Source organism: Ictidomys tridecemlineatus, chromosome 7 (assembly GCF_052094955.1).
Source record: "Ictidomys tridecemlineatus isolate mIctTri1 chromosome 7, mIctTri1.hap1, whole genome shotgun sequence".
In the NCBI taxonomy this organism is placed as follows: domain Eukaryota; kingdom Metazoa; phylum Chordata; class Mammalia; order Rodentia; family Sciuridae; genus Ictidomys; species Ictidomys tridecemlineatus.
Window position 1 is genome coordinate 155958044 of NC_135483.1, and position 26196 is coordinate 155984239.

The 26196-nt window shown below is 35.3% G+C and overlaps 1 protein-coding gene across 2 annotated transcripts in view; it reads right to left on the reverse strand.

Moving 5' to 3' along the window:
* Window positions 1–552: 552 nt before the first annotated feature.
* Hibch (3-hydroxyisobutyryl-CoA hydrolase) overlaps window positions 553–26196 on the reverse strand; it is a 67886-nt gene continuing 42242 nt past the window's right edge. For both annotated transcript variants that reach the window (XM_013358213.3, XM_005324374.4), the window contains 8 exons: window positions 24140–24218; window positions 22328–22473; window positions 19397–19483; window positions 16795–16853; window positions 15963–16044; window positions 6971–7090; window positions 3807–3840; window positions 553–888 (listed from right to left, as the gene is read on the reverse strand). In XM_013358213.3, coding sequence (XP_013213667.2) covers window positions 773–888; window positions 3807–3840; window positions 6971–7090; window positions 15963–16044; window positions 16795–16853; window positions 19397–19483; window positions 22328–22473; window positions 24140–24218 — 723 coding nt within the window. In that variant the 3' untranslated portion in view covers window positions 553–772. The remainder of the gene's footprint in view (window positions 889–3806; window positions 3841–6970; window positions 7091–15962; window positions 16045–16794; window positions 16854–19396; window positions 19484–22327; window positions 22474–24139; window positions 24219–26196) is intronic.

Here is a 26196-nt window from a genome sequence, read left to right on the forward strand (position 1 = left end):
TAAATAATAAAAAGTAGAGCACCTCTGTCTTAGAGACTGGGGGTCCTTATTCTGCCAAATTAGAAAATATCGTAAGTAAAAAATAATGCCCTCACTTTCACCCATGGGAAGATATTCTAATTATTTTAGGGAAGATCAAAGCTGAGTTAACATACTGGAGAGAGAACCTCATGAGAACTTTTTCTTTTTGACCAAGATTTCTAATATATACAAAAGGAACTCTTATGCTATAGTAACCCAGTTACTGCAAAATACACTCATAAAAAAGGAAATTCTATGATGCATTACCACAGAATCCTCAAAAAAATATCAGGGTCTTTATAATCCACACCTAAGTTTGTTTAGCCAAATCATAAATCACTACTTACTGAAAGCCAAATTTCCCATTTCAAATAGATATAATAACTTGAGAATCTCAAGAGATCTTTGAATTGTCCCATCCTCAGAAAAACGGATCAGAGAGTGAATAGTTTAGGCTTTGCAAGCCATACAATCTCTGCTGCAACTACTCACATCAAAGCAGCCATGGATGATACATGCAGATGAACACAGTGATATTCCAATCAAACTTTATTTGTAGACACTCATGAACTTCATGTAATTTTCAGAAGTCATGAAATAGTAATTTTTTATTTCCTTTTCCAACCCTTCAAAAATTAAGATACCACTTCTAGTTTGTAGACTACATAAAATGAGGCAGCAGGCCAGACTGGGCTTCTGTGTTTAGTTGTCAACCTCTGCTACAAAATAAATTTTAAAAGTAACAGTCACCTCAAAATTTCAAATCATTGCTTCCCAGAGATTTAAAATAATTGTCCAAATCTTCATCAGTAACTTCTTTTAGATTAGCTGGTTTCCATTTTGGACTCTGGTCTTTATCAACTAAAACTGGCAAAAGAAGACATAGATATTAGGATATTTCTATTTAATTACTTATAGAAGCTGTTTTGTAGTAGGCATATTTTGCTATAGTACATTGTTTCCTTTCAGTATATATTTTTGTACATTTTTCTTCTAAATTAAACCCTCAGAGAATATGGAAGGACAGCAATATACCTTTGATGACTGGTGTGGGTATATTCTCACCTACTAAACTTCATGTCTGCAGATTTAATAAAGCCACCTGAACTAATTCAGTGATTCAAACATTCATTTTCCTCTTTCAAGAAAATAATTATAAGATAAAACTAGTGTTGGTATGGTTGAAAGGGAAGAAAAGGGAGAGCAAATGACTCAGATCTGCCACCTCACCTCCAACCACACTTAGTTTTGGGAGGAAAATTACTTAAGGTTGAGAGAAAAGAACTTTATGCATAATTAAATGTGGACATTGCTATTCTGCCAAATCCTCTAGCTCAGATAGCCCTGAATTAAAAAAAAAAAATCAGACTATCATGAAGCCTTGTTCTTCTCTTGTTTCAGTGTGGTCATCACTTAGTGTAGCCACATAATATCCCCACAGGACTGTAAGGATGAGGCAATCTATAACCTCTTCTTAAAAAATAAGAAGAGCCATGCTTACTTCCTGGTTGTGACAACACATTACAGTTACACATGTTTTCGTTTTGGAAACTGGGTAGAGGGTATACAGGATCTCTACATTATTTCTTACAACTAGATGTGAATCTACAAAAAAAAATTTTTTTTTTAAATGTTATGGTTGGGGTAGTAAATTTCAACTATGCTTAAAATGTTCATATTTAGGGTTGGGGCTGGGGTTCAGTAGTAGGGCGCTCAACTGGCACGCATGAGGCACTGGGTTCGATCCTTAGTACCACATAAAAATAAATATACTGTGCCCATCTACAATTAAAGAAAAAGTATTTCAAAAAATGTTCATAATTCTGGTGAATAATAGAAATATTTAAATATACAAACTGTACAAAGACTGGAAAAAACTAATTTTTTAAGCTAATGAAAGAAGCAGTCTGGGAACCAAGGAAGAAGCTTCTCTTGGTAGGTGGAGAAAAGGAAGCTTTATATACAATTAAATGTGGACACTGGAAGCCTTGTTAGAATCTTTTGTTTTTGGAGGTTTGTTTTGTTTGTTTTAGGATGGAGTGTGTCTGTGTTGCCCAGGCTGATTTCAAACCAGCCTTCTGAGTAGCTGGGACTACAGACAGGCATGCACCATCACACCCAGTTTGTGCTGGAGGCTGTTAGGTATGGCTGTCTGGGATTCTGCAATTAGATCAGTGGTGATGTTAAACACTGATGTTCTGATGCCTACTTTTGAGTCTTCTGACCAATACTATCTACCTTCCTTGAAGTTCCACTGAAGGACAAAAGAAAAGAGAATACTAATCAGATCTGAGTGTTATTTCAAATTAACAAAAATTTTTGCCTAGGATAGAAAGAAATTCTTGCCATGTAGGCAATTGTTTTTTTCAGAAGGTCTCCTAAGATACTGTTTAAATTCCATTTGGTAGCTACTTAGCTCTACTAAGATAACCCATTTTTATTTCCTTCTATAACTAGACAGAAGTTTATTCTAGATGTTAAGAGTAAGAATTTTTGCAACTTTTCTTAATTTGCTAACTCATTTCTTATAATTTGCTAACACATTTTTGTAGTTAGAAAATTGTAGCAAGAACATGAAATAGTTTTAGCCAGAATAAATACTGCTTTCTGAATAAAGAAGCTGTGCTAAAGAAGAGGCAGGCAACACACCTTCTCTCATTTGAAAAGTAGCTTGATAATCACTTGCTTTATGAATCAGAACTCTAGATAACACTGCTAGACTTCCAACTTTTTTCTTAAAATAACTGCAAGTATTTATCTAAAAATAATACCTCCATTTTTGAAGAAGAACTATCATAATATATCATGACTACTTTAGCAACACAATCCAAGGTAGTACACAGGTCCTCCTAAAATCAGAGATGTAGGCACTAATCGCATGCAGTGAGAACTGGCAAGGAATTAGTGTGAAAAACGCATATCGTACTTGATTTCTATAAAACATAGCCATTTGCTCTGACTCAACTCCATTGTCTTCCAAACAGATTCGTACTTGGTGCTTATTTCTAATAATGTTATATCATGCCAGAAAAGAAGAGAATTCTACAATAGTCACTGGTTTTTACCAAAGCTTTGAGTTCAGAGAACATAACCTTTTATTCAGATAAAAATGTATATCTAGAGTATATATATCAAAATGATTAATAAAAACATAAGAAAATTAGATATACAAAATATATGCAGAGAAAAATCCATTTTATATAATAAACAAAAACTCCTTAGAAAGATGAGGGCTATTCATAAAAGGAACTGTGGCAAGTTTGTTGGGAAAAAAATATCACTTTACTTGCTTTTTCTAAAAATGCTGACGTTAGAGGTGAGAAGTAAAAATGGAAAGTATAACGTCAAATGCTTTTTCTCCAGCAATGTTTAACTGCTCAGATACAGGCAAGGAAAGTAGATGGTAGGATTCAACCACTGCCCAATTTAACCAGGCCAGTAACAAAAGAGGAAGAAGGGAAGGAGAATTGAGGGCTTTTGCAAGGAGTCAGCAGCAGGATGAGTCTACAAGCTCATAAGGCAGTCCACGTGACTGTAAAAGCAGGATTACTACTTGTATGTAAATTAGGGAGCAGTAACCAAGTTAGGTGAACTTTAAGAGCAATATTAGTTTCAAGACTGAACTTCCCTTTATATCCAGTATATTTAAAAACACATAACTTGCCAATTTTTACAAAAGTTTAATTTTCACTAATAAAACAACTACCAACTTTAAGTAACATTGTATGCTCACAAATCCTATTTCCCTGATATCTAAGAAGGAAACACAGCTATTTGTTACTTACCAGCTCTAACGCCTTCATGGAAGTCATGACCTCTCTGAAAGAAAATTGAGGTTAATGTAGGAGATTTCTAGGCATCCTAATCCTGGGTTATGTCTCTCTTTCAGCTGCCGCAACCTCCCTCTCCCATGACCATAACCTGAACCAATGACATTTAGAGCCTGACAACTTTCTGATCATCTCCAAATTTTATTTGTGAAACTTTGTTCACTGCTGTGATGCTCTTGGTCTTCCTCAGGTCCCTTGATTCCATAACTTTTCCCCCTACACTGGCTTCCTATTGCTCTTCCTACAGTCCAGTTCCCCCAGTCCATTCATAGGTCACTTTTCCTGGAAAATGCCTCATCTTCCTCAAACGTCCTCTCTTTTATACTATTCTAGCAAAATCCCTGCACCAGCAAAACCCGACCACTTATCTCTGCCTGCATTTGAGCAATTTAATCTAGATGAACAAAAATCATATAACTGTAAGTGGTTTTATTTAAAATTCATGATCACAACTCTCAAACAGGCACAGAAAACTATCCAATCTCTTCCCTGTTCCCCAAAATAATAATTTAAACTTTCTTGCTTTCTCTGCCTCTTCCCCTAGAGAACCCTCTTATAGTACTCTCTAATGATCTAACCTCCTACTTTATTAAAAATAGAGAAGCCCTCATGAATGAACATTCTTATGTTCTCACCACTGAAACATGTATTGCCAACTGCAGCCATCTGAACCTGCCTTCTTTTTCATGACTATGGAGGAAGGGACCATTCTCCTAGCAAGGCCAGTCCTTCCCTACACTCCAGTTCACATCTCCTTTGCCTTCTCAAAGAGTCTGCTTGAGAAAGTCATCTACTCCTCTGCCTGTTTGTTTTCATGGAGTAGATTTATAGGCAGTTTTTATTTTCTTATTTATCTTTTTCTGTATTTTACATTGCCAGTGCAACTGCATAACTGAGTGGGTGAGTGTATGCAGTTCAAGTCACTTCCTAGTTCCACTACACAGTGACCATGTTACCTTGCCTAGAAATTTCTCTAAACCCCAGTTTCCTTATATGAAATGGCAATACCAATATATCCATCACAGGATTCTTTTAATCCATATTCCAGTAGGGCCTGATACATACTAAGTGTTCATAAGTTATTATTAGTATCATCAATATAACCATTTTCCTCAACTGGATCATTCCCAATTTACAAACATGTTCCATGTTACAAAATGAACCTCACAGTCCTAGCTTCTACCTATTTCTATTTCAATAACAAAACAACAAAAAAAGTTGTATACACATATTGTATCTACTTTCACATCTCATTTGCTCATTTCCTCTCCAACTTTCTGTACTCTAACTTCTTCTTCCACCACTACTCTGAAGATTTGACAAAATCACCCATGGTTTCAGGGTCACCAAATTCAAAGAATACTTACTTCTAAGCTCATCTGCCAGATGTTTTGACAGTACCACTGCACTCTCTCTACCCCACCTTAAAATGGTGGGGGTTCCCTAGGGCTCAGTTTTGGGATCTCTTGATTTCTAGATGATCTTATCACTCACTGCCTTAATGCATCAGCCTGAGTGATGAGCTCTATTAAAGATCATGGCACTCCTCTGCTTAAAAACCATCTAGTGGCTTCCATTTTAATCAGAACAAAAGTCAAAGATCTTACAGCTTGAAGCCCCTGTATGCTCCACCAGGCCCTTCCCCACAATATTGCCTCTGACCTCATTTTTCACTCACCACTACATTACCCCTCCCTCCCACATGGCCTCCTTGTTCTTCCTAGCACAGGGAGGTACACTCTCCTCAGAGCTTTGTATGTGCAGTTCCCTCTGCCTGAGAAGCTCTCCCTCCAGAAATCTACATGGCTCACTACTTTTAGGGTCTTCATTCAAAGAGCAATTCTCTGGTTAACCTATCTATAATTTAACCCCCACTATGGCTCTGTATTCTGTATCCTATTTTCTGAGGGGTTTTTTTCTCCTTAGTATTTACACTCAATAGATTTTAGCTACCATTGCCTCCTCAAGAAGTAACTTTAAGACATGGTCAAAAAGAGCTTTATTTCTGATTAGATTAACAAATTTGATGTCTTAATAGCTATTTCAAGACATTAAAATCCATTAGGCATGTCTGCTTTCTGTAATTAAACTAAATATTCTCTTGACCATAAGTTCATATTAATCTAAATAATATGATACTTAAGGGCCCTCTGAACATAAGGACCAATTCTGCCTTTATAAAGTTTATTATATGGAAAAAAAATCTGACTGAAATATTTCACGATATTCACACTGCCTTTGATTGCTGTCTATATTTACAATAGTACTTTCAATGTTAATCTACCAACTAAAACATGTCACAAAACTAATATTTTCCATTTATGCATATATCAGCTTATAAGTAATATTCCTCATTTTTGCAGAGAAAGAATTCAGATTTAGAACATTTATGCTCATTGCCCAAGGTAACAGAGACCTTGCCTAAGAAATGGACAGTTTTCATTTTTAATTCCACATGAGGTCAGAGGCCTTTTTATACACATGCAAATGCAACTGCTATGTCATAAAGGCTTCATGATAATCTGGGTAGCAATACCTCCACAACCCTAAAATTAATTGGCCTGTTTGTTTTCATGGAGTAGATTTATAGGCAGTTTTGATTTTCTTATTTATCTTTTTCTGTATTTTACATGTTCTACACAATGAGCATATATTACTTTCCTAACTAGAAAACCATATATTTTTTTTTTTTTGGTGTCCTGGGTTCAACTTTTATTTTTTTTAATTGGTTGTTCAAAACATTACAAAGCTCATGACATATCATCTTTCATACATTTGATTCAAGTGAGTTATGAACTCCCATTTTTACCCCAAATACAAATTGCAGAATCACATCAGTTACACATTCACATTTTTACATAATGCCATATTAGTGACTTTTGTATTCTGCTACCTTTCCTATGCCCTACTATCCCCTCCCATCTTCCCTCTCTACCTAATCTGTTGTTGTTCATTTCTCTCCCTTGTTTCTTTTCCCCCCCTTTCCCCTCACAACCTCTTATATGTGATTTCATATAACGTTGAGGGTTTCCTCCTGTTTCCATGCAATTTCCCTTCTCTCTCCCTTTCCCTCCCACAACTCGCCTCTGAGAAAACCATATTTTAAAAAAAATTCTTACCATACATGCTTGACTCATACGATATTCCTCAGTTAATACATCCTTCAAGGTCTGGGAAGACCCCTTTATGAGGTGTCTTAGAGTGATCTTTAGAGATGTTGGAGACATTTGATTAATTACCTTTTGGGGAAAAAAATAGTTGTTAGTTGTAGCCAAATAGTTCCTTTATTGTCTATAATAAGCCAGAAGAATTTCCATGCAAGTCATATTAAAATATGCCCGTTAATTCATATGCCAAAGACTCAAAAATGGCTATGCCTTAGCCTAATCCTGCCAAAACACCAAAAAAAAAAAAAAAAAAGAGTTCTGTCATTCCACATGTGGAGTAAATTCTATACTTACAACTTAATGTATCTTTGGGGTTTGCCTGGCATAAATTATGATCCCAACTAAGCAACCAGTGATTATATTTAAATAAAATTAATGTGCATATCACAAAGTAGTAATATTTTCAGTGGACACTTTCTCTTACAATGTAAAGAAAGTGAAGGAGTTAAGAAAGGTAGTAGCTTTTCCTTCCCACTGTGTGACTCTAGAAGTGTCTTATCTGAACTCTTCACCTGTAAATAAACCTACTTACCTTGGAAGAGAGAAGAATGATCCAAGTTACTATGAGGCACTCTTCTATAGTATTTAAATAATAAAATAAGAATTATAGACTGACTTCTTACTACAATGCTATGCCATTTGTTCTGAATTTAGAGATGCTATTACCAGTGTTCCAATGCATGAGCATAATCGTAACTACCTGGCTGATGAAAGAGTCCATTCCTTGTCAGAGATACCCGATGCCTACATTTTCCTTTATAATTGTAATATATAGTTTCCAGCTTATTGTTCAATGATTGCTCAAAGGTTTAAACTTTATTTTGTGAATTCAAAGAATTCCCCACTTCAAGAGCCTATGTTCTCTGTATTATCCTTAAGTCTGGTGAACAGATTCAAAGAACAGGTTGAGTGGCTAGGACAGCATCTTACCGAGCAGTTGGCAGAGCTTAAGTAGATGACTACCATACAGGAAAAGTCTAGGAAAGATCAGGGACCTACACACAACCACAGTGCTGCTGAAGAGAAGACAAGAGAGCTATTACCTAGTTGACACTTCCTGGAAGAGAAGAGAATTGAGGAGGGGAGGGGAGAAAAGAGTAGAAGAGAAGAAAAGTGGATAGGACAGAAATAAAAATGATTAAGGGATTTTAAGAAACTGGTTCTTCAAGGGAACTCACCCTTCTGAGCTAGGTGCTTTGTGGACATCATCCCACTTACTCCTACTGCCTGTTCCTGCCTTTCTAGTCACAGGGCATAAGGATAATACCTCACAGCAGTCTGTATGCTGTGCCAGGAGGCCTCTCCTTTGGCAAGCAGACAATGGGTCCATCTTGTTGACAAATCTACTAGTTTTTTTTTTTTTTTTTTTTTTTTTAGTAGGAGCAATACCCATATTGTTGTGAAGGGAAAAGCCACCTTCTGGCTTTTTTGTCTACAAGGTCAGTGAAACCACAATTCCTTCATCAACAACATTGTAGTGTGTGAGCCCACAATTATTCCTCAACAAAACTGTAAGAGCTAACTGCTTATGGTTTCCATTTTGATTTTGCAAATTATAAAAGTCTGTCTTTTGTTATACTTCCTCAGTTGGCTGAGGAAGTATATTCCATAAGAAAGGCACTAAGGGCCCCATTTATTTGTCACCCACACATGAAAAAATGAGGGGAAATGCTTCATCCAAAAAGCTGTTAGACATTTTATGAAATATTGACTATTGAAAAATATTTCTGTAATACTGATACTGCATAAGAAAAAACTGGCATACTGACAACCTAAGGGTTTAACTATTCTTAGTATGCTAGCAATTTAACATTGAGGCTTGGGGTTAGGCTCTAGGACCATAGAGCTCTGAGTTGGAATCCCAGCTCTACCACTTCCTAGATGACTGACCTTAGTCTCCTCATTTGTAAAAATCAGGCTAATACTACCACTTGTCTTGTAAATGGCATGGCAATAAGGGTACTGCAACGCATCAGAAACACAGTAGAATAAGGATGTACTGAGAACATCCCCATAGCTCTTAGGGAAGTTTGTTGATATGTTTCATTACACTTTGGGAAAGGAGATGGGAAAGATGAGGAGTAAGGAAACCAAACCCTGATATGAATCTGTCCAAGGTGACATAGAAAATGAGTTAGGAACCAAACCTAAAGGTACTAACTCCAATTCCTACTATACAAGGCTATAAAAGTTGTCAAGATTGTCAAAAGCTGCAGAGAATTCAAAAAGAAAAAGGATATCACATCAGGTAATGAACAGAAACAACTAAAAACTCATGTAATTTTGATAGTGGAAGACAAAGTAAGGAAGACAATGTCAAAGGAAGGCATTTAAACTTGTTTAAGGGTAGAAAAGCTTTGAAAATAATGGCATAAGAAAATGTGCCAATAACTCAAGATGGTAAACTTGAAGATACTGAAAGGAGGAAATGACTGATACGATTAGTTCCTACACAGGAAGGAAAAGATGGAATGAGCACACAGATGGGGACTTTTCCCTTGGCAGAGAAGTGAGAAATGTATTAGAATCAAAGAAAGATGAAGAGAGTCAAAGCAGCCATGGATTTGTTAGTACAGACTATTCTGAAAAATTTGATGAACAATTAGGACTTGCATCTTTGGCTATGCCAGAAATGTGTATTGATGCAATTCTGTACCCACACAACCTAGTGAACATGTTTCTACTCATTGTAAAATACTGGTCAGTGTTCTAATCAATTTATCTGACCCATTAAAGATTATCTCCTATACATCAAGGAACCAACTTCTTTTTTCCTTTACTTTTATCAAAATTATTCACATTTTAATTGCAGATCATTAGGGTCTACTCTGAGGAGTAGAAGTGTCTACTTCTGAGGAGACAATAATAAACAGGACATGGTCCTTGCTCTCGAAGAGCATTGTATCACTATAACCACTGCCTGCTGGATGAGAACCCTTCTTTCAAGACTTATCAAAATTCAACAATAGAAAAACTCAAGATATTGTCTTTCCTCCTCCCCCCGTCTTAGAAAACCCAATAACACATCTTGTGACATGCACTTTCAATAGAAAAATAATATGCAATAGGGCTGATATAAAACTAGAATATTCAGTACATCTATTAACACAATTAAAACATTTTATCAAGTAGGTCTTGGGGTTGACTGAAGAGGTATATAGGTATGCCCCTATTTTTTCTTTCACTATGTGAACTTAGAAAATGTTCAGGTTTTTCCATTAATAAATAAGGATGCCATTTATAACATTCTCTAAAAGTCTAGAGTTAATCCTCAAAGAAAGAATCTGTTATAGTTAATTTTAAATGTCAACTCGACTGTCTCAAGGGATGACCAGATTTTGGATTAAACATAAATTCCTGGGAATGTCTGTGAGAATGTTTCTGGATGAGATGAGCATTTGAATTGGTAGACTGAGCAAAGCAGAAGACCCTTCCTAATATGAGTGGATAAATCCAATCCACTCAGAAACTGAAGAAAAGAAAAAAGGTAGAGGAAGATGGGTTAGGCTTCTCTCTCTGCCTGATTCCTTATGCTGGGATATTAATCTTCTCAGGCTCTTTAAATTTAGACTCTTCTCCTTTCCGGCTTTCAAACTCTAGCACTGGCTCTCCTGGGTATTCAGTTTGCAGACAACAAGACATGGAACTTCTCATCCTCCATAAATGCTTGAGTCTAATATCTTATAAAACAACTCTTTTATATATACGGATTACACACACACACACACACACACACACACGTAAACACCTATCTCCTTTTGTTTCCTTGGAGAATCCTAACACAGAATTCTAAACTTTGGAATTTATGTATATTTCGATCATTTTACTTTTTAAAATGCATTTAAAATAGTTCAATCCCCAGCACCATTAAGAAAAAGAATAATTACTTTTAACATACCATATTACAGACAAAATTTTTAAAAATCATCTGATCATCCCAATAGCTGCAAAAAAGTATTAATGATAAAATCCAACCTTTATTCAAACCAATAATCACCAAAAAACCTTTTAGCTGATTAAGACTAGAAAGATCTTCCTTATATTGATTTAAAGAAAAATTCCATAGAAAACCTATAGTAGTCAACGATTTTAATGTTCTTAAAGATTTTTTTTCCAGAGACTGGGAATAAGACAAAGATGACTATCATCTCATCACTTCTACTGAATATTTTGCTAGAGGTGTTGAAGCAGTGTAGGAAGCTGGGGCAGTGTGTGGGGACAGGCAGTCAGAATAAGGAAAGGAGAGAGTGACAGGAAGAGAAAAAAGAACTAAAGGAGGAGAAAGGGAAAAAAAGTAAAGAAGGAAAGTATATGTACAAATAATTCAAACTAATCTGCAAACTATAAATGACTCAATGAGTTTAGACAAGTCACTGGATATAAGGTCAACATATAAAATTTAATTTCAATTTTACGTCTACATATCAACAAAAAATGAATTTTTAAAATGATATCATTTACATTGAAACCATTTAAATATCTAGGAATAAATTCACTGCATGATGTAAATGCAAGTCCTCTACAAAGAAAGTTACATCATCACTAAGAGAAATTAATGCACCTGAATACCACACCTTATCTATGGAATTGAAAACTCAACATTCTGCTTTCCCCTTGGAAGTCTGGAATTTTGGTGTGTGCTCGGCACAGTGCCTACAGATCTAGTCCCTAGTGAAAGCCTTGTACACCAAGTCTGTAAAGTCCTTCACAAGTCTTGTCTCAACCAGGTGCTAGAGGAATTATGTAAGTCCTGTGTCACTCCAGTGAAAGAGGACTCTTGGAAGCTTGCTCCTGGTTTCTTCCAGATTTCATCCCATGTGCCTTTCCCTTTCCCTTTGCAGATTTTGCTTTGTATATTATCATAACATGAGTACAACTACATGGAAGTCTCCAGAATCCTTCTAGCAGATATCCAAACTTGGGGGTGTTCTTGGGAACCCTTGATATAGAAGACAATGACCTATATTGCCTTTTAGATTCCAATGTTCTTGAGGATCCTGAAGCCTTAGTAACACATCTATTAATATAAAAGCTTACAGAGATGGCCATGATTTCTTAAACAGGAAATAAAAGAAAACCTATAGTAATCAACAATTTTAATGTTCTTAAAGATTTTTTTCTTTAAGAAATGTTCTTAAAGATTTTTATCTTTAAGGATAAGTTGGATTAATACTAAAATTAACAGTTTCTGTTCATCATATGGCACTATTTAAGAGAGAGAGAGGGTTGGGGTTATAGCTCAGTGGTAGAGCGCTTGCCTTGCATGTGTGAAGCAATGGGTTCAATCCTCAGCACCACATAAAAATAAGTAAAGATATTGTATCCATCTACAGCTAAAAAAATTATAAGAAGTAAAAAATAAAAGAGAGAGAGAAAGAGAAAGGGCAAGTCACAGAGAATGACTAAATGAAAAAGAAATAATATCATAAGTTGATAATGCTGTAGAACCAACCAATGCTCAAAAGTAAATGTACAATCATATTAGGAAATTATTTGACAGTAATAAAAATGTATGCATATTTGATGACTTTGCTACCAAAAGACATACAAAAACATTCACAGAAGCTGTTTATATTCTTATCTTTATATAGTGAATTAAAGTCCATTCCACAGAAATGTATGTTGAAATTATGTTCATTTTATTGACAGTATCTTCTAAAGAGCAAAAGTATTTAATTATATTAAAGATCATCTTACTAGGGGTGGGGATGTAACTCAGTGATAAAGCATTTATCTAGATGTGTAAGGCCTTGAGTTCAATCTCCAGTACAGCAAAAAATAAATTAAGGATCATCTTACCAACTTATTTATTTTTTCTGTTCATTCTTTTTCTGATATGTGTATATATATCTTGGCTAAGCCAAATTCACAACAGAATTCATTTCTGCTTTCTTTTTTAAGTGGTGAGCCATAGCATTTACATTCAGATGTATACTCCATTTTGAAATGCATGTGGTGCAAGGTAAGAGTCAAGTTCTTTTTTCCCTTGCATATGGATATCTAATCATTACAGAACCATTTGTTGAAAAGACCATCTTTCCCTCACTGAATTACCTGAGGACTTTAGAGTAGCCTTCGCCCTAGTGTTAAATCAGGTGTGAGCCATCTGCCTGATAGGAAAGTGATTTCAACCCAGACCTGAATGAGCATTGTTCCTTATTCAGACCACTGCTTTTCTGTGACTCTTCCCTTGGTCTTGTGGAGTTTTACCTAAAACACATACAGATGAATATTCTGGAAATTCCTCCACAAAGAAAGCCAATAAAACCTTTTTCCCCTTCCCTCAGGGACACAGGTAGTTGTTTCATATATTTTGTCCAGTTTTCTACTTGTTTACAGCAGAAGAAAAGTTCCTTTCACAGTTAATTCTTCATGAATGAAAGCCTACCACTTTATGTTGAAACAGTATATTTTATGAATAATTCTCAAAGTTTATAAAAAGATGAATGAAATCTTCAGGATGAATTTCTCTTTTTAGTATTTTGCTCTTTTTAAAAATCCATGTTTGGGTTATCACTCTTAGTTTTCCTATCCCTTCTCCTTTTTTTGGTGCATAAATCTGTATGTTAACTTCTTTGGGAACGAAATTGTGTATCATTTACTCTTCACAAAATGGGTATTTTTAAACAAATACATAATCTCACATTGCTAACTAGAAAAAAGAATCACAGTTATCTTGTTTTTAAAATTTGTTCTAATTAGTTACACATGACAGCAGAATGCATTTCGATTCATTGTACACAAATGGAAGGTAACTTTTCATTTCTCTTGGTTGTACATGATGTAGATTCACACCATATGTGAAGTCAAGAAGAACTTATATGCCCTCTCTCTAAGCCTTCACACAATAGGCCATCCCCTATCAACAACAGAGAATACAATTAAATGAGTTAAAGATAACTGGTTTCCTTGGCCATTCACTCAGGACCATCTTCCTGGATATAAACAGAATCTATTGTTCCCTGTTCTTGTTTCTCTGACTCTCTGGCCATGGACTTCATAGAGCCTAGCTCTCCTAAGGATTGGTTGTCCATTTAGATCTCCTTCCTTGGCTTAGTGTTCTTACCAAGGGCTTAAGGGTAGGAAGAAAAACTTCGATTTTCTTCTTTGTGTGCTCCTTTGTTTACACTGCAAATGGATACTTGAAGAACCTTCTTTATTTCGGAGAGCCTGGTAGTCTCATCATCAGAAATGAGAGATTCAAAAAGAAGAGGGAGTTTCGAGCTGGGGATTTAGCTCAGTGGTAGAGTGCTTGGCCAAAAGAGGCGGGAGGGTGGGGCAAGGAGCTCTTTCAATAAGTCAACATAAAAAACTCTGAAAACACAATTTAAAAATTGGCAGAAGACTTGAAATTTATCCAAAGAAAACATATATTTGTATATCAACAAATATATGGAAAGACATTTAAGAACACTAATCATTAGGAAAATTCAAATCAAAACTACAATGAGTGGTCTGGGGTTGTGGCTCAGCAGTAGAGCACTCGCCTAGCACGAGTAAGGCCCTGGGTTCGATCCTCAGCACCACATATAAATAAATAAAATAAAGGGTATTGTATCCAATTACAACTTAAAAGAAAAAAATTTCAATGAGCTATCATCTTATAAATATTAAGATTGGTAGCCATTGGGATGTCAAAAATAACAAGTGTTGGTGAGGATCTGGAGAAAATGGAGCTCTTATACTGTTGGTAGCAACATAAAATGAAACAGCTATATGGAAAATAGTACAGTTACTCCCTGAAACATTAAAAACAGAATTACCCTATAATCCATATGGGTACATATCCAAAAGATTAAAAACATGGCCTCAAAGAGAGACACCCATGTTCACAAGAGTATTGTTCACAATAGCCAAAAAATGTAAACAAAATGTAATATATCCATGCAATGCAGTGATATTCAGCCTTCAAAAAGAAGGAAATTCTGGCACCTGTCACAATATGGATGAAGCTTGAGGACAAAATTCCAAGTGATAAGGAATTCCAAAGGAAAAGTTCTATGTGATTTCAATTTCATGAGCACTAAAATTCACAGAAGCTCAGAGTAGAGTGGGATTATTGCCAGCAACCATAGGGAGAGTGAAAGTCAGAGTTGTTTAATTCATCTAATAGAGATTCAGTGGAGAAGTGCCTGACCCCAGCCCCTAAAGACCCAATCATCTCACCTGACCTTGGGACACTGCCCCCCTTCATTGTATGGGAGGCAGAATTTTTTGTTCCCCAATAAAAGTGCACTCCCTCGCGTGTTCTCTCTCTCTTGCTAGCCTCTTCAGTAAACCTTGCTACTTTAATGGGTAGCTAGAGGCCAGCGGTCCTGGAGCTGGTTTAAAGGTAATTAGAGTCTGTCTCTTTAATTCAACCTCCCTTAGGATTTCTCACAAAGCCGAACCTTCACATATAAAGTCTGTGCTGGCTGCTGGCTAAACTCAGTTGTGTACACATTTATATAAAAATAGCTTTTCTTCTATTATCAGTTATTGTATAGAAAAATCAGAGTCCTTAACTCAGAAATACTACTTAAGATTTAGCTATTATAAATAAATGTAATCTCTTACTAGTTTAAATAGGATCACATTTCCATTAAACCTCTTGCTTAAAAAAATACTTCATATTAAACAGAATTCATCAATTAATATCATAATTTCAAAATATCATCAGGTGACTATTCATCAGTGACCCAAACTTTATGATAAAAATCTTCCTAAAAACTCCCATAGGACAAAGGGGACTTCTTGGAAATGAAACAGGGTTACAAAAATCCCTATCTGTTACATTCAAAGGATATAATCCCAGCTTGACTTTGCCCTCAAGAGCAGGCCAATGTTTACTAGAACTGCTTCCCAGGCCTTAGGTTACGACCACCACAGACCACTGACACCCCTCAGAGAGACTTCCGCACTCTAAGACTTCACCATATCAGAGAAGAAAGAATCCATAGATTACCTTCAACTGCTCCAGAGCAAAAGGTGAACCATCTTGCTGTAAATTTTCAATAATCTGTTCCACAGTGTTGGCTGAAAAACATCTAAAAAAAGGAAACATGTTTTCACCAATGTGCAAGTGATTTCCCATTTCCAGAATAACCAAGAATATGAAAACAAGCTTCCCCCAGACCCACTGCAATAATGAAGAATTTCTTAACCTATTTTATAGGATAACGAAACAGAATTATTACTCCTCTGGGTAAGGGTTTCACAGTCTACCATCATTAGTGCAAAACAAAACCTAAATCTTCTCTTTTCATTTGCTTTCTTACATCCATAGTACTTATATGTAAATAAATATTTCAACTAAAGAAAACCTGAAGCTTGTGAAATGAAGAGATGGATTTATTATTTTCCAATAGTTTTCTTCTTATTTCCTTAGGCCAGTTTGTCAATTTCTCAAATCTTTCAGACAGATTTCTCCTATAAAACCTTTTGCTGGATGCTTTAATAAGACCTTCAGAGAAGATGATTTTACAAAGATAAAAGATAAGTTAGTTCAATTATTATTTTCTAGCCTTTCTTCCCCATTTCTTTTTTTTTTAAAAAAGGAATTTGAATTAAACTAAACTAGCATGGAAGATTAGTTAATTATAAATGATTATTATTTCCCTCTAAAAGAGATGGGCAAGAAGTTACTTTCAAATTTAAGTGAAAATAAAAGCACACACTATGCTATATGATCATAGAATTAAGTATACTGCCAAATACAACATAATTACAATGTTAGCAAATTCAATTTAATAGTTTTTCCAAAGGAATAAATATAATAAAGATGTCTTTTAAAGTACCTGTTTATTTTGTCCAGGTGTTCCTCAAGAATAAAAGACTTGTCTTGATCAATCTTGGACTGTTTGAAAAGAAATAATTTGAATTCAAAAATTTTTTAAATCCATAAAAATTACATTTTAATGATATACTTTGTTTTTTTTTTTAGAGAGAATTTTTAATATTTATTTTATTTTTTAGTTATCGGCGGACACAACATCTTTGTTGGTATGTGGTGCTGAGGATGGAACCCGGGCCGCATGCATGCCAGCCAAGTGCGCTACCTCTTGAGCCACATCCCCAGCCCTTAATGATATACTTTGTGACAAATAATTACATTCAGTCAAATTATATCTAACAATCTCAAATACCTACCATTAAGTGCTCAAAATGCAGATGATATGTTGTACTCTAGTTCTTGCTAGTGTTAAGGCAAAATGTTCTTATATTTTTACTTTTATGTGATACATTTCCATTTAAATGTATCTGTGAGTTTAAGGATTTCAAGGGATCTGAGAGATCATCCTGCCAACTTTCTATCCGATCTGGAAATTCCTACTATATTACTGGTGTCCCTGCAGCTCTGACCTCCAGAAAAAGAAAACAGTACTTATAAATTTTGTATTTTGGGTGGTTCTCACGTATGTTCATTAAATTTCAATAGTTACTATTAAATAGATTCCTCTAAATTCAAAGTATTTTTACATTCATGTACTTTTACCTAACTTATTTTCTTAGTTTCAAATCAATTTGGTCAAAATTCTGTCAACATTCTCACCTAAATCACTGACAAAAAAAAGTACTGAATAAATCCAAGATGACTTTCCTACAGACTAATACTTACACATTCAACAGAACTCTTTGGTAAGACTTTTCAATCTCCACATACCATAATCCAATTCATGTTTATCCAATTTGATAAAGTGAAAGACTGTTAAGTGCTCTGACAAAAATGGATAGAATCCTCATAAGCTCTATAGCCACATTATTACATCAAGTACTCAGTGACCCTGTCAATCTGCACTTGAGTTCTTTATTTCTCGGTTACTTTTTGTACAGTTTCTCTCAATATTTCATCCTTTGTCTTCTCTGTAATAAATTCCTAATAATTACACATTGGCCTTCCCTTCTCTTCCTTTTCCATCTCATTATCCTTTTCTTCCTCTTATCCTGGAGTTTTCTTCAATGTCAATTTTAATCTATCTGTTGTAGGGTTTTTCCATTTTTGCTATTGTATTTAAATTTCTTACTCTTGCCCTAGCAATACTTGTTTTTCTGTGAAGATCTGAAGTTAGGAAACTGTATGTATATGCTGGTTCTCTAAGCCAATTGCAGCTATGGGTCTTCCCATTTAGTTACATTCCACCTCTTAAGAATACAGGGGGATCTCAACCACACCTGTCCTCGGAGTAAGATTCTACTCTGCTGCCATGCTATGTGAAGACAGTTGCTCTGGGTTATACAGAAGGAAGACTTCTAGAGTTCTGCTTTTAAAAACTTACAATTTAGCTGGACATGGTGGTATATGCCTGTAACTCCAGCTCCTGGTAGTTGAGGCAGGAGAATTGGTAGTTTAAGCCCAGAGCCTGGGCAATATAGTGAAACATTTTATCTCAAAAACGAAAGAACAACAAAAACAAACAAAAAAACTTCTTGTTTTTCTTCCCCATTCCATGCTTTAATCTATTTTCTCTTTTTGGTGCTGGGGATTGAACTCAGGACCTTGAGCATGTTAAGCAAAAACTTTTCCACTGAATCATAGCCCTAGCCCTATAACCCAGTTTTCAGAGGGCCCTGACTCCTTAGAAAGGGTCTATACCAGGAATCAGCTGATTTCTTATTGTCTTTCCCACATTGAAGGATGATTTTAGCATTCTCAGGTATAACTACCTGAGCCTGCCGATTTCAAGCTCCCAGAATGTTGGGCCGGGGGTGTAGCTCAGTGGTAGAATATTTGCCTCGCATGTGTATGTCCCTGGTTCAATTCCCACCAACACACACACACACACACACACGCACGCACACACGCACGCACGCACGCATGCACGCACACACAAAAATCCTAGAATTCAAGCTCCTAGTACGTTGACATGTCTTCCATTGTCTCCTGTTCCATTCGACTTTGTGGTTTTATGCCTTTTTTATTCCCCAATTATAATTTTAGTGGTTTTTTGGAAGAAGTATGTATTCAATAACATGTGTAATTAGAGTTGTATAGTGCTTTTATACTTGGCTTTTACAAGAAAAATCAAGTTAGATAACTTAAGAATTAAACCAAACACTGCAATATATTATTATAGATAGATATTTAGCAGCTCCATAAAACAGTGTGAACACTGAATCTCCATTACAGAAATGCCACACTGTGTTGTGAAAAGCCCTCGGAAGACATTGTGCTGAGGTTCTCCAGCAGTGATGAGAGGAGCTGTGCACAGTAAGAAGTCATCTTATCAGATGACTACTCTAACAACAAAGCACTGGTCCTCTCCCCAAGATTTAAAGTAAAACAATCCCCAGTATATTTATTTACACCTACAAACTATACTATTTATCAACTGATAAGTTTTTAATCACTTCACTTTCCCCATAAATTAAAACCTAGGGTAAAAGCATTGACAAGATCACCTGTGTATGGTAGGTTTCTAAGACATCTGCGACATTTTCCTTTGAAGGAGATTTCAAAGCTACCAAATCTTCCTCTAACATGCTCACCTACGGGGGAAATAAAAAGATTAACATTTGAAACCCATAGAAACAGAAAGGTTTTTTTAAATTAACTTTCATTTTTTTAAAAATCTCTCTTTCTTTTATTAGAATCTTATCTTAAAATGCTCTCTTAAACTGAGTCATTCCCACAAAGCAAATTGCCTTAGCAGGAACAGATAAGAGATGGAAGATACTAAGGAGCACTTGAAATGTGGTGCAAGTTGAGTATCCCTAATCCAAAATCGAAAACAATTCTAATCTCAAGCATTTCAGATAAAAGATACTCAACCTGTATTATAATCAAAGATTTGATTTATAAATTTTATTTTAAATTAATTCTAAGTAAAATTACCACACTTAACTAGGGGCTACTGTCATCACTGCCACTTACTTCTCCATCTAGTCATTCACATATCTATTCTACAACTAAATGCGACTTTTCACTATTTCCAAAACATAGCTAATGTTTTCCTGGCCATGAGGTTGATTTATTTTATTTATGTTTATATACTCTATTTGCCTTTTTCTGATGATACTCACAGGAAGGCCATCTAATCCTTTCGTACAGGTATGCTCTTTCTTTCAATCCTTTGAGTACTTTCTTAGCATGTATCCTGTTTTTATATGTGTCATGCTTTACACTGCCAGATGAGACATGTTTATCTACCTTTTGTACCTACTTCTAAACCCATCTTCACTGGGTATTACTCATTTCTGTATTTCCTATAGGTCCTAAGAATGGCTGTTTATCTGCTATAGGTATTATTATTGGGCAAGATGACAGAGAAAAGCATTGCACATCAGTTTTCCCTCTTCTATCCTTAGCTAAGTTCTACTATAATCAAGAATATCCTTCCAGAGTGGACAATGGAATGTCCATGGCTCAAGGGAAGGATGAAACAGCTGCTTACTCAATGTGACTGAAGATACCCACAACAGGAAGATCTGCAACTTCAACCAGATGGGATGGAAGGCCCTCATAACAGTGTACAGGAACAACTTCAATTTCTTACACTTCACATACCTCATAGGATCCGTAATGGATCAAGATCAAGGTTTACTAACATAAAAAATGGCACAGCCAATTTATAAAGTTAATAAAGGGAATTCTATTAGCAAGCAAATGATACATTTTTATGCTATCCAACTGGTTTATGTTAATGGCTGGTAAGAGGATGCATGACATTAAAGAATTATATTTTTTAACAGTCCTTAGGCATTTGTAAAATAATCCAATGATTAATGCAATCTCTGGTATCAGTGCCCCAAATAGAATGTTATAAAGTAGACACATGGGTACATGTGGGACATCCTGTGTAACACAAGAAATTCTCAGTGAAAATTCTGGTTAACCCTTAAAAAAAAAAATACACAGAGAAAGTTGTGTTAAAATACTAACAGTTAAAATCTGAATGCTTACTGTATGTCAGTCATACAGCCAAGCATGAAACACAAATTTTCTAATTTAACTTTTATAACATTCCTTCCTCTAACTCCAAACACCTTTTCCTCAAGATCAGATATTCATTGAAGACCACATGCTTCCTGAGAAGTGGACTTTACTCTCTGGTTCCAAAGATGAAGTGCATTACCCAGAACAGATGGGGCAGTCAGTGTATTCCACCCACCCATATGGTTCAAATATATATAAGTCAGGGTGAACTAAGCAAGGTGAAGTAGAATAAATCACAGGCCTTTTATTGAGAATTCTGGGACAAAATCACTTCAAATTAATTTGTTTAGGTTTGTTACATGTAACACAACGAGTTTTGATTATTATGGAAATATTATCATCTCCCTTTTGCAGACGGAAAACCAGGAAACCAGAGAGGCTAAATTCAGGGTAGGTTTTAAACTCAGTCTATTTGTATACTCTTTGCTATCCTAAGAAAATTGGCCATACTACTAGAAAAAAAAAATTAAGATAAGTAACATGTATTCCTTGCACAAGACAGATATGTTTAAGAAAAGTCAAGACCAAGGGCTGGGGATGTAGCTCAGTGGTAGAGCAGTTGACTAGCATGTGTGAAGCCTTGGATTCAATTCCCAATACATAATAAATAAATAAATAAATAGATAGAAGTCAAGATAATATTTTACAAATGCAATTATTTTAAATACACTAGGGAAACTTACCATAACAGAATCTTTCAGAAATGTCTTCATAAAAGCCTATCTTTAAATTTAGATATTATATAATTAGATTTTCTTAACATAGGTTTTTTTTTTTAACATTCTATTTATTCATTAAAAAATATTCACTAAAGATGCCAGGCAAAACAGCCCTGAATCCAAGTATTATCATCTCCATTTTGCATGAGGAAACAGAATTGGAAACCTTAAGCACCTTCTCCAAGGTTGATGTTATGGTTTAGATATGAGGTGTCTCCAAAAGCTAAGACAATTCAAGAATGTTCAGAGGTGAAATATTTGGATTATGAGAGTTAATCTTATGGAGTAACTGTAGGGAGCTGCGGTATGGCTGGAGGAGGTAGGTCATTGGAGATGTGCCTTTGGGGTTGTCCCTGGTGAGCAAAGACCTCTCTTTGCTTCCTGGTTGCCATGTCTTGAGCTGGTTTCCTCTGCCATGCCCTTCTGCCGCAATGTTCTGCCACTTCAGGTCCAGAGGAATGGAGTTGGCTGACTATAGATGGAACTCCTGAAACTGTGAGCCAAAATAAACCTTTCATTCTCTAAGTTCTTTTCAGGTCTTTTGGTCACAACAAAAAATCTAACTAAAACAGTTGCACAGCTAAAAGCAATAAATCAAAATTCACACCCATGTCTACCAAAAACCTGTTATTTCAACCATTTATAGTTCCTCCACATTCCATGTCAACAGCCAATTACCTTTTCAGAATCTACAAAGTGTGTAGCAATTCCTACTCTGTACACATCTCTTCCTTTTAGTCTGAATCCTGTCAATGCCAGAAAGTAACCCAGTTTTCCTTGAAGTCTTGGCAAGAAATAACCTCCACCCACATCAGGGAACAGTCCTGGAATTAAACATAACAAAGAGAAATAACAATGACTCAAATAAGAAGTGAATAAAACCTCCTTCCTTTAAGTCACATAGCCATTTCTCTCTGGAGTATAAATACTTCCAGCTGCCAGTAAAATCTATACTACAAATATTATTAAACTAAATACTAAATTTAATCAATGTCACAAAGAACTCACTACAAGTTGTGATAATTGGGGTATTTTCAAAATCTTCATGTCTCATTTCTATAGAAGGCAGAAAGTATCAGATGATACTTGTTTTGTGTACTTGAAGTACTCAATAATTCTACCTAAATTTTCCTGTCATCAATTTACTTTCCTAAGAATCTCTGAAATAGATAAAAATTGGAAAAAATATTCTTTCCAAATGATAAGCATAGGGGAAAAATACATAATCCAAGGGTTATTATGGGAAAATTAATCACCAACATTTAAATCATCTCTGAAACTTAATCAATTATCTAATATTCTAGATATTTAAAGACTAGTGCAATACCATTCATTCTATTAAACCATCAGTAAGTAACTGATACTAATCACATGCATTTACTCTTTCCTTAGCCATCAGTATTTTTAAAATTCCCTCTCTACTTACAACAATTGGATACTTTACAATTAGTTACCAGTATACTATTTTTTGGTGTTTAAGAACTTCTTTAAACAACAGTGATGCCCTAGCTGTTTAATTCATACAGCTATTTTAAGATTACTTAATGTAATGAAGTTGAGATAAAAACAAAACCTCAAAAATTCTTTCTAGTTCTACTTGACAAAGATTCCTACAATTAAGAGAATAAGCAGCATGCTACTGTACATAAAAATAAACTGAATCCTGACCTTCCCCACTCCTGTCATTACCCACCTCAGTAAAGGAAACAACCATCCACCTTGATACCTTCTCTTAGCCAGGGTGATCTTTCTAAAACACGAATTTTGATCAGAGTATTGCACTCCTTAAAACCCTCTCACAGTTTCCTGATCGTCTTGGATAAGAATAATCATCTTTATCAAAATCCTTCAGGGCCCTTGACCACTTTTTGTATCTCTTACTAGCCACTAAATTCCAGCCACTGTGGCCTTCTTACATTTGCCCAACATTCTGCTCTTCTTCTTGCCCAGAGACTCAATGGTATTTTGCCCAAGTGAAAGCACCCTCCCATCCTTAAACACATTCTTCCCTCCAGGACAACACACGTACACACACATTCTCCCACTGTCCCCAGTGGCTGCATCTTTCCAGTCTCCCTTGCTGGCTCTACTTCCTCTGCCTGACCTCTAAGTATTGCAAAGCCTAGACCTGAAACTAGGCTACCTCCTCCTTACACAAGAATCCCTCAGAGCTCCAGAGTTCTCTCTGCAACTCTCTCCTCTGTGGTCCTCTCTTCTGGGAATTCTAGATGCCTTGGTCTCCTTGGCCTCTTAGCTTAACTTTCCAAAATGAAGGACCACACCAAGGCTGGAAACTCAAGGTATAAACCTGGAGTTACTGTGAGGTTTTTCTTGCTTGCTTTCCTTTATAAATTTGTTCATAATATTTCCAACCTTTCTTTGTTATATCTCACACAAGATTCCATTACTTCATTCCTTCAACAACAGTATAAGCTTAAGTGTTTCAAAGGAAGATGATTCTGAAAGTAATCATAAAAAATGATTTTTTACCTATTGCTGTTTCTGGCATTGAAAAAACAGACTTCTCAGTAGCCACTCGGAATTGTCCATGAACTGAGATACCAACTCCCTAGGGAAATAAGAAAAAATTTTTGGTTAAAAAACACCGTAAAAATTGAAAGCATAAAAATAAATAATACAAAGCAAGTGAATTATATTCATAGGAATTTGTTCCAGAAAATGGGTTGGAGAGAAGACCCAAACCACACAATTTCAGATGAACTTACCAGACCAAAAAAAAGGGAATCCCTGAAATCTGAAACTAATTTGTTTTAACTTAGATGTTTTCAATCAGTAGTGTTTCATGTTCTCTTCCCCACTTCCCTCTCATTTTAAAACAAATGTGGCAAAGATGTAGTATTAAAGAATACTGACTTTTCTCAGAACCACCAAGTGTTGCTTATTAGTGGCACCATAATCCAAAAAGCACAACCAAGCTATTCTATCAAATTTCAATGATTTTAAAAAGAATATTTAACACATTCTACTTACTTACTTATTTCATCAAATAAAATGAGCAACATCATTTTTCTCAGATAAACATTTAATGAGGACCAATTCAGATCTCAGATTTTTCAACCCAGACTCTCAAAGCCAGGAGATCCTGGAACAACATATACCAACCTCTAAAAGATAATGGATGCTAACCAAGAATCTTATATCCAGCAAAATTAAGCTTCAAATTTGGCAATGAAATAAAAACCTTCCATGATAAACAAAATTTAAAAGAAATTACAGCAAGAAAGCCTGCCCTACAGAATACAGAAGATTCTTGGCAAAATATTCCACAAGAAGGAAATGAAAAACAATAATGAAAATCTGCAAAGGCAAGAACTACAATAAAAGAAAAGCCAACCAAAGGAGAAACCAAGTCAAGCTAAATATCAAAAATAAACAAAATGACCGGTAATATAAATCATATCTCAATAATAACCCTAAATGTTAGTGGCTTAAACTCCCCAGTCAAAAGACATAGGCTGGTAGATTGGATTAAAAAAAAAAAGACCCAACAATATGTTGCCTTCAGGAGACTCATCTCATAGGAAAAGACACCCCAGAGTAAAGGTAAAAGGTTGGGATAAAATATACCATTCACATGGTCTACGTAAGCAAGCAGGGGATTCCATCTTCATAAAAAATAGAATTCAAGCCAAAGTTAATCAAAAAGGATAAAGATGGTCATTTCATGCTGCTTCAGGGAACCATACATCAACAAGACATAACAGTTATAAATATATATGCCCTAAACAATGGAACACCTATGTTCATCAATCAAACTCTTTTCAAGTTCAAGAGTCAATACATCACAACACAATAACTCTGGGAGACTTTAACACACCTCTTTCACCAATAGGTAGTCTTCCAAACAAAAGCTAAACAAAGAAACTACAAAACTCAACAATATAATCAATAACTTAGACTTAACTGACATACATAGAGCATATTATCCATCAATGAGCAAATACATTTTCTTCTCAGCAGCTATGGATCCTTCTCTAAAACAAACCATATGGTATGCCACAAAGCAAATCTTAGTAAATACAAAAAAGTAGAGATACTACCCTGCATTCTATCAGACAATAATGGAATGAAATTAGAAATCAATGATAAAATAAAAAATAATTACTCCAACACCTGGAGACTAAAGAATATGATATTGAATGAATGGGTTACAAAAGATATCAAGGAGAAGATTTAAAAATTTTTGGAGGTAAATGAGAACACTGATACAACATATTCAAATCTCTGGGACACTATGAAAGCAGTTCTAGGAGGAAAGTTCATTGCATAAAGTTCATTCCTTAAAAGCAGAAAAAGTCACCAAATAAATGACCTAACATTACATCTGAAAGCCCTAGAAAGAGAAGAAGAAATCAACCCCAAAAGCAGTAGGAGACAGAAAATAATTAAAATCAGAGCTGAAATCAATGAAATTGAAACAAAAGAAACAATTTTTAAAAATTGACAAAACACAAATTTGTTCTTTGAAAAAATAAGTAAAACTGATAAAACATTAGCCATGCTAACAAAGAGAAGGAGAGAGAAAA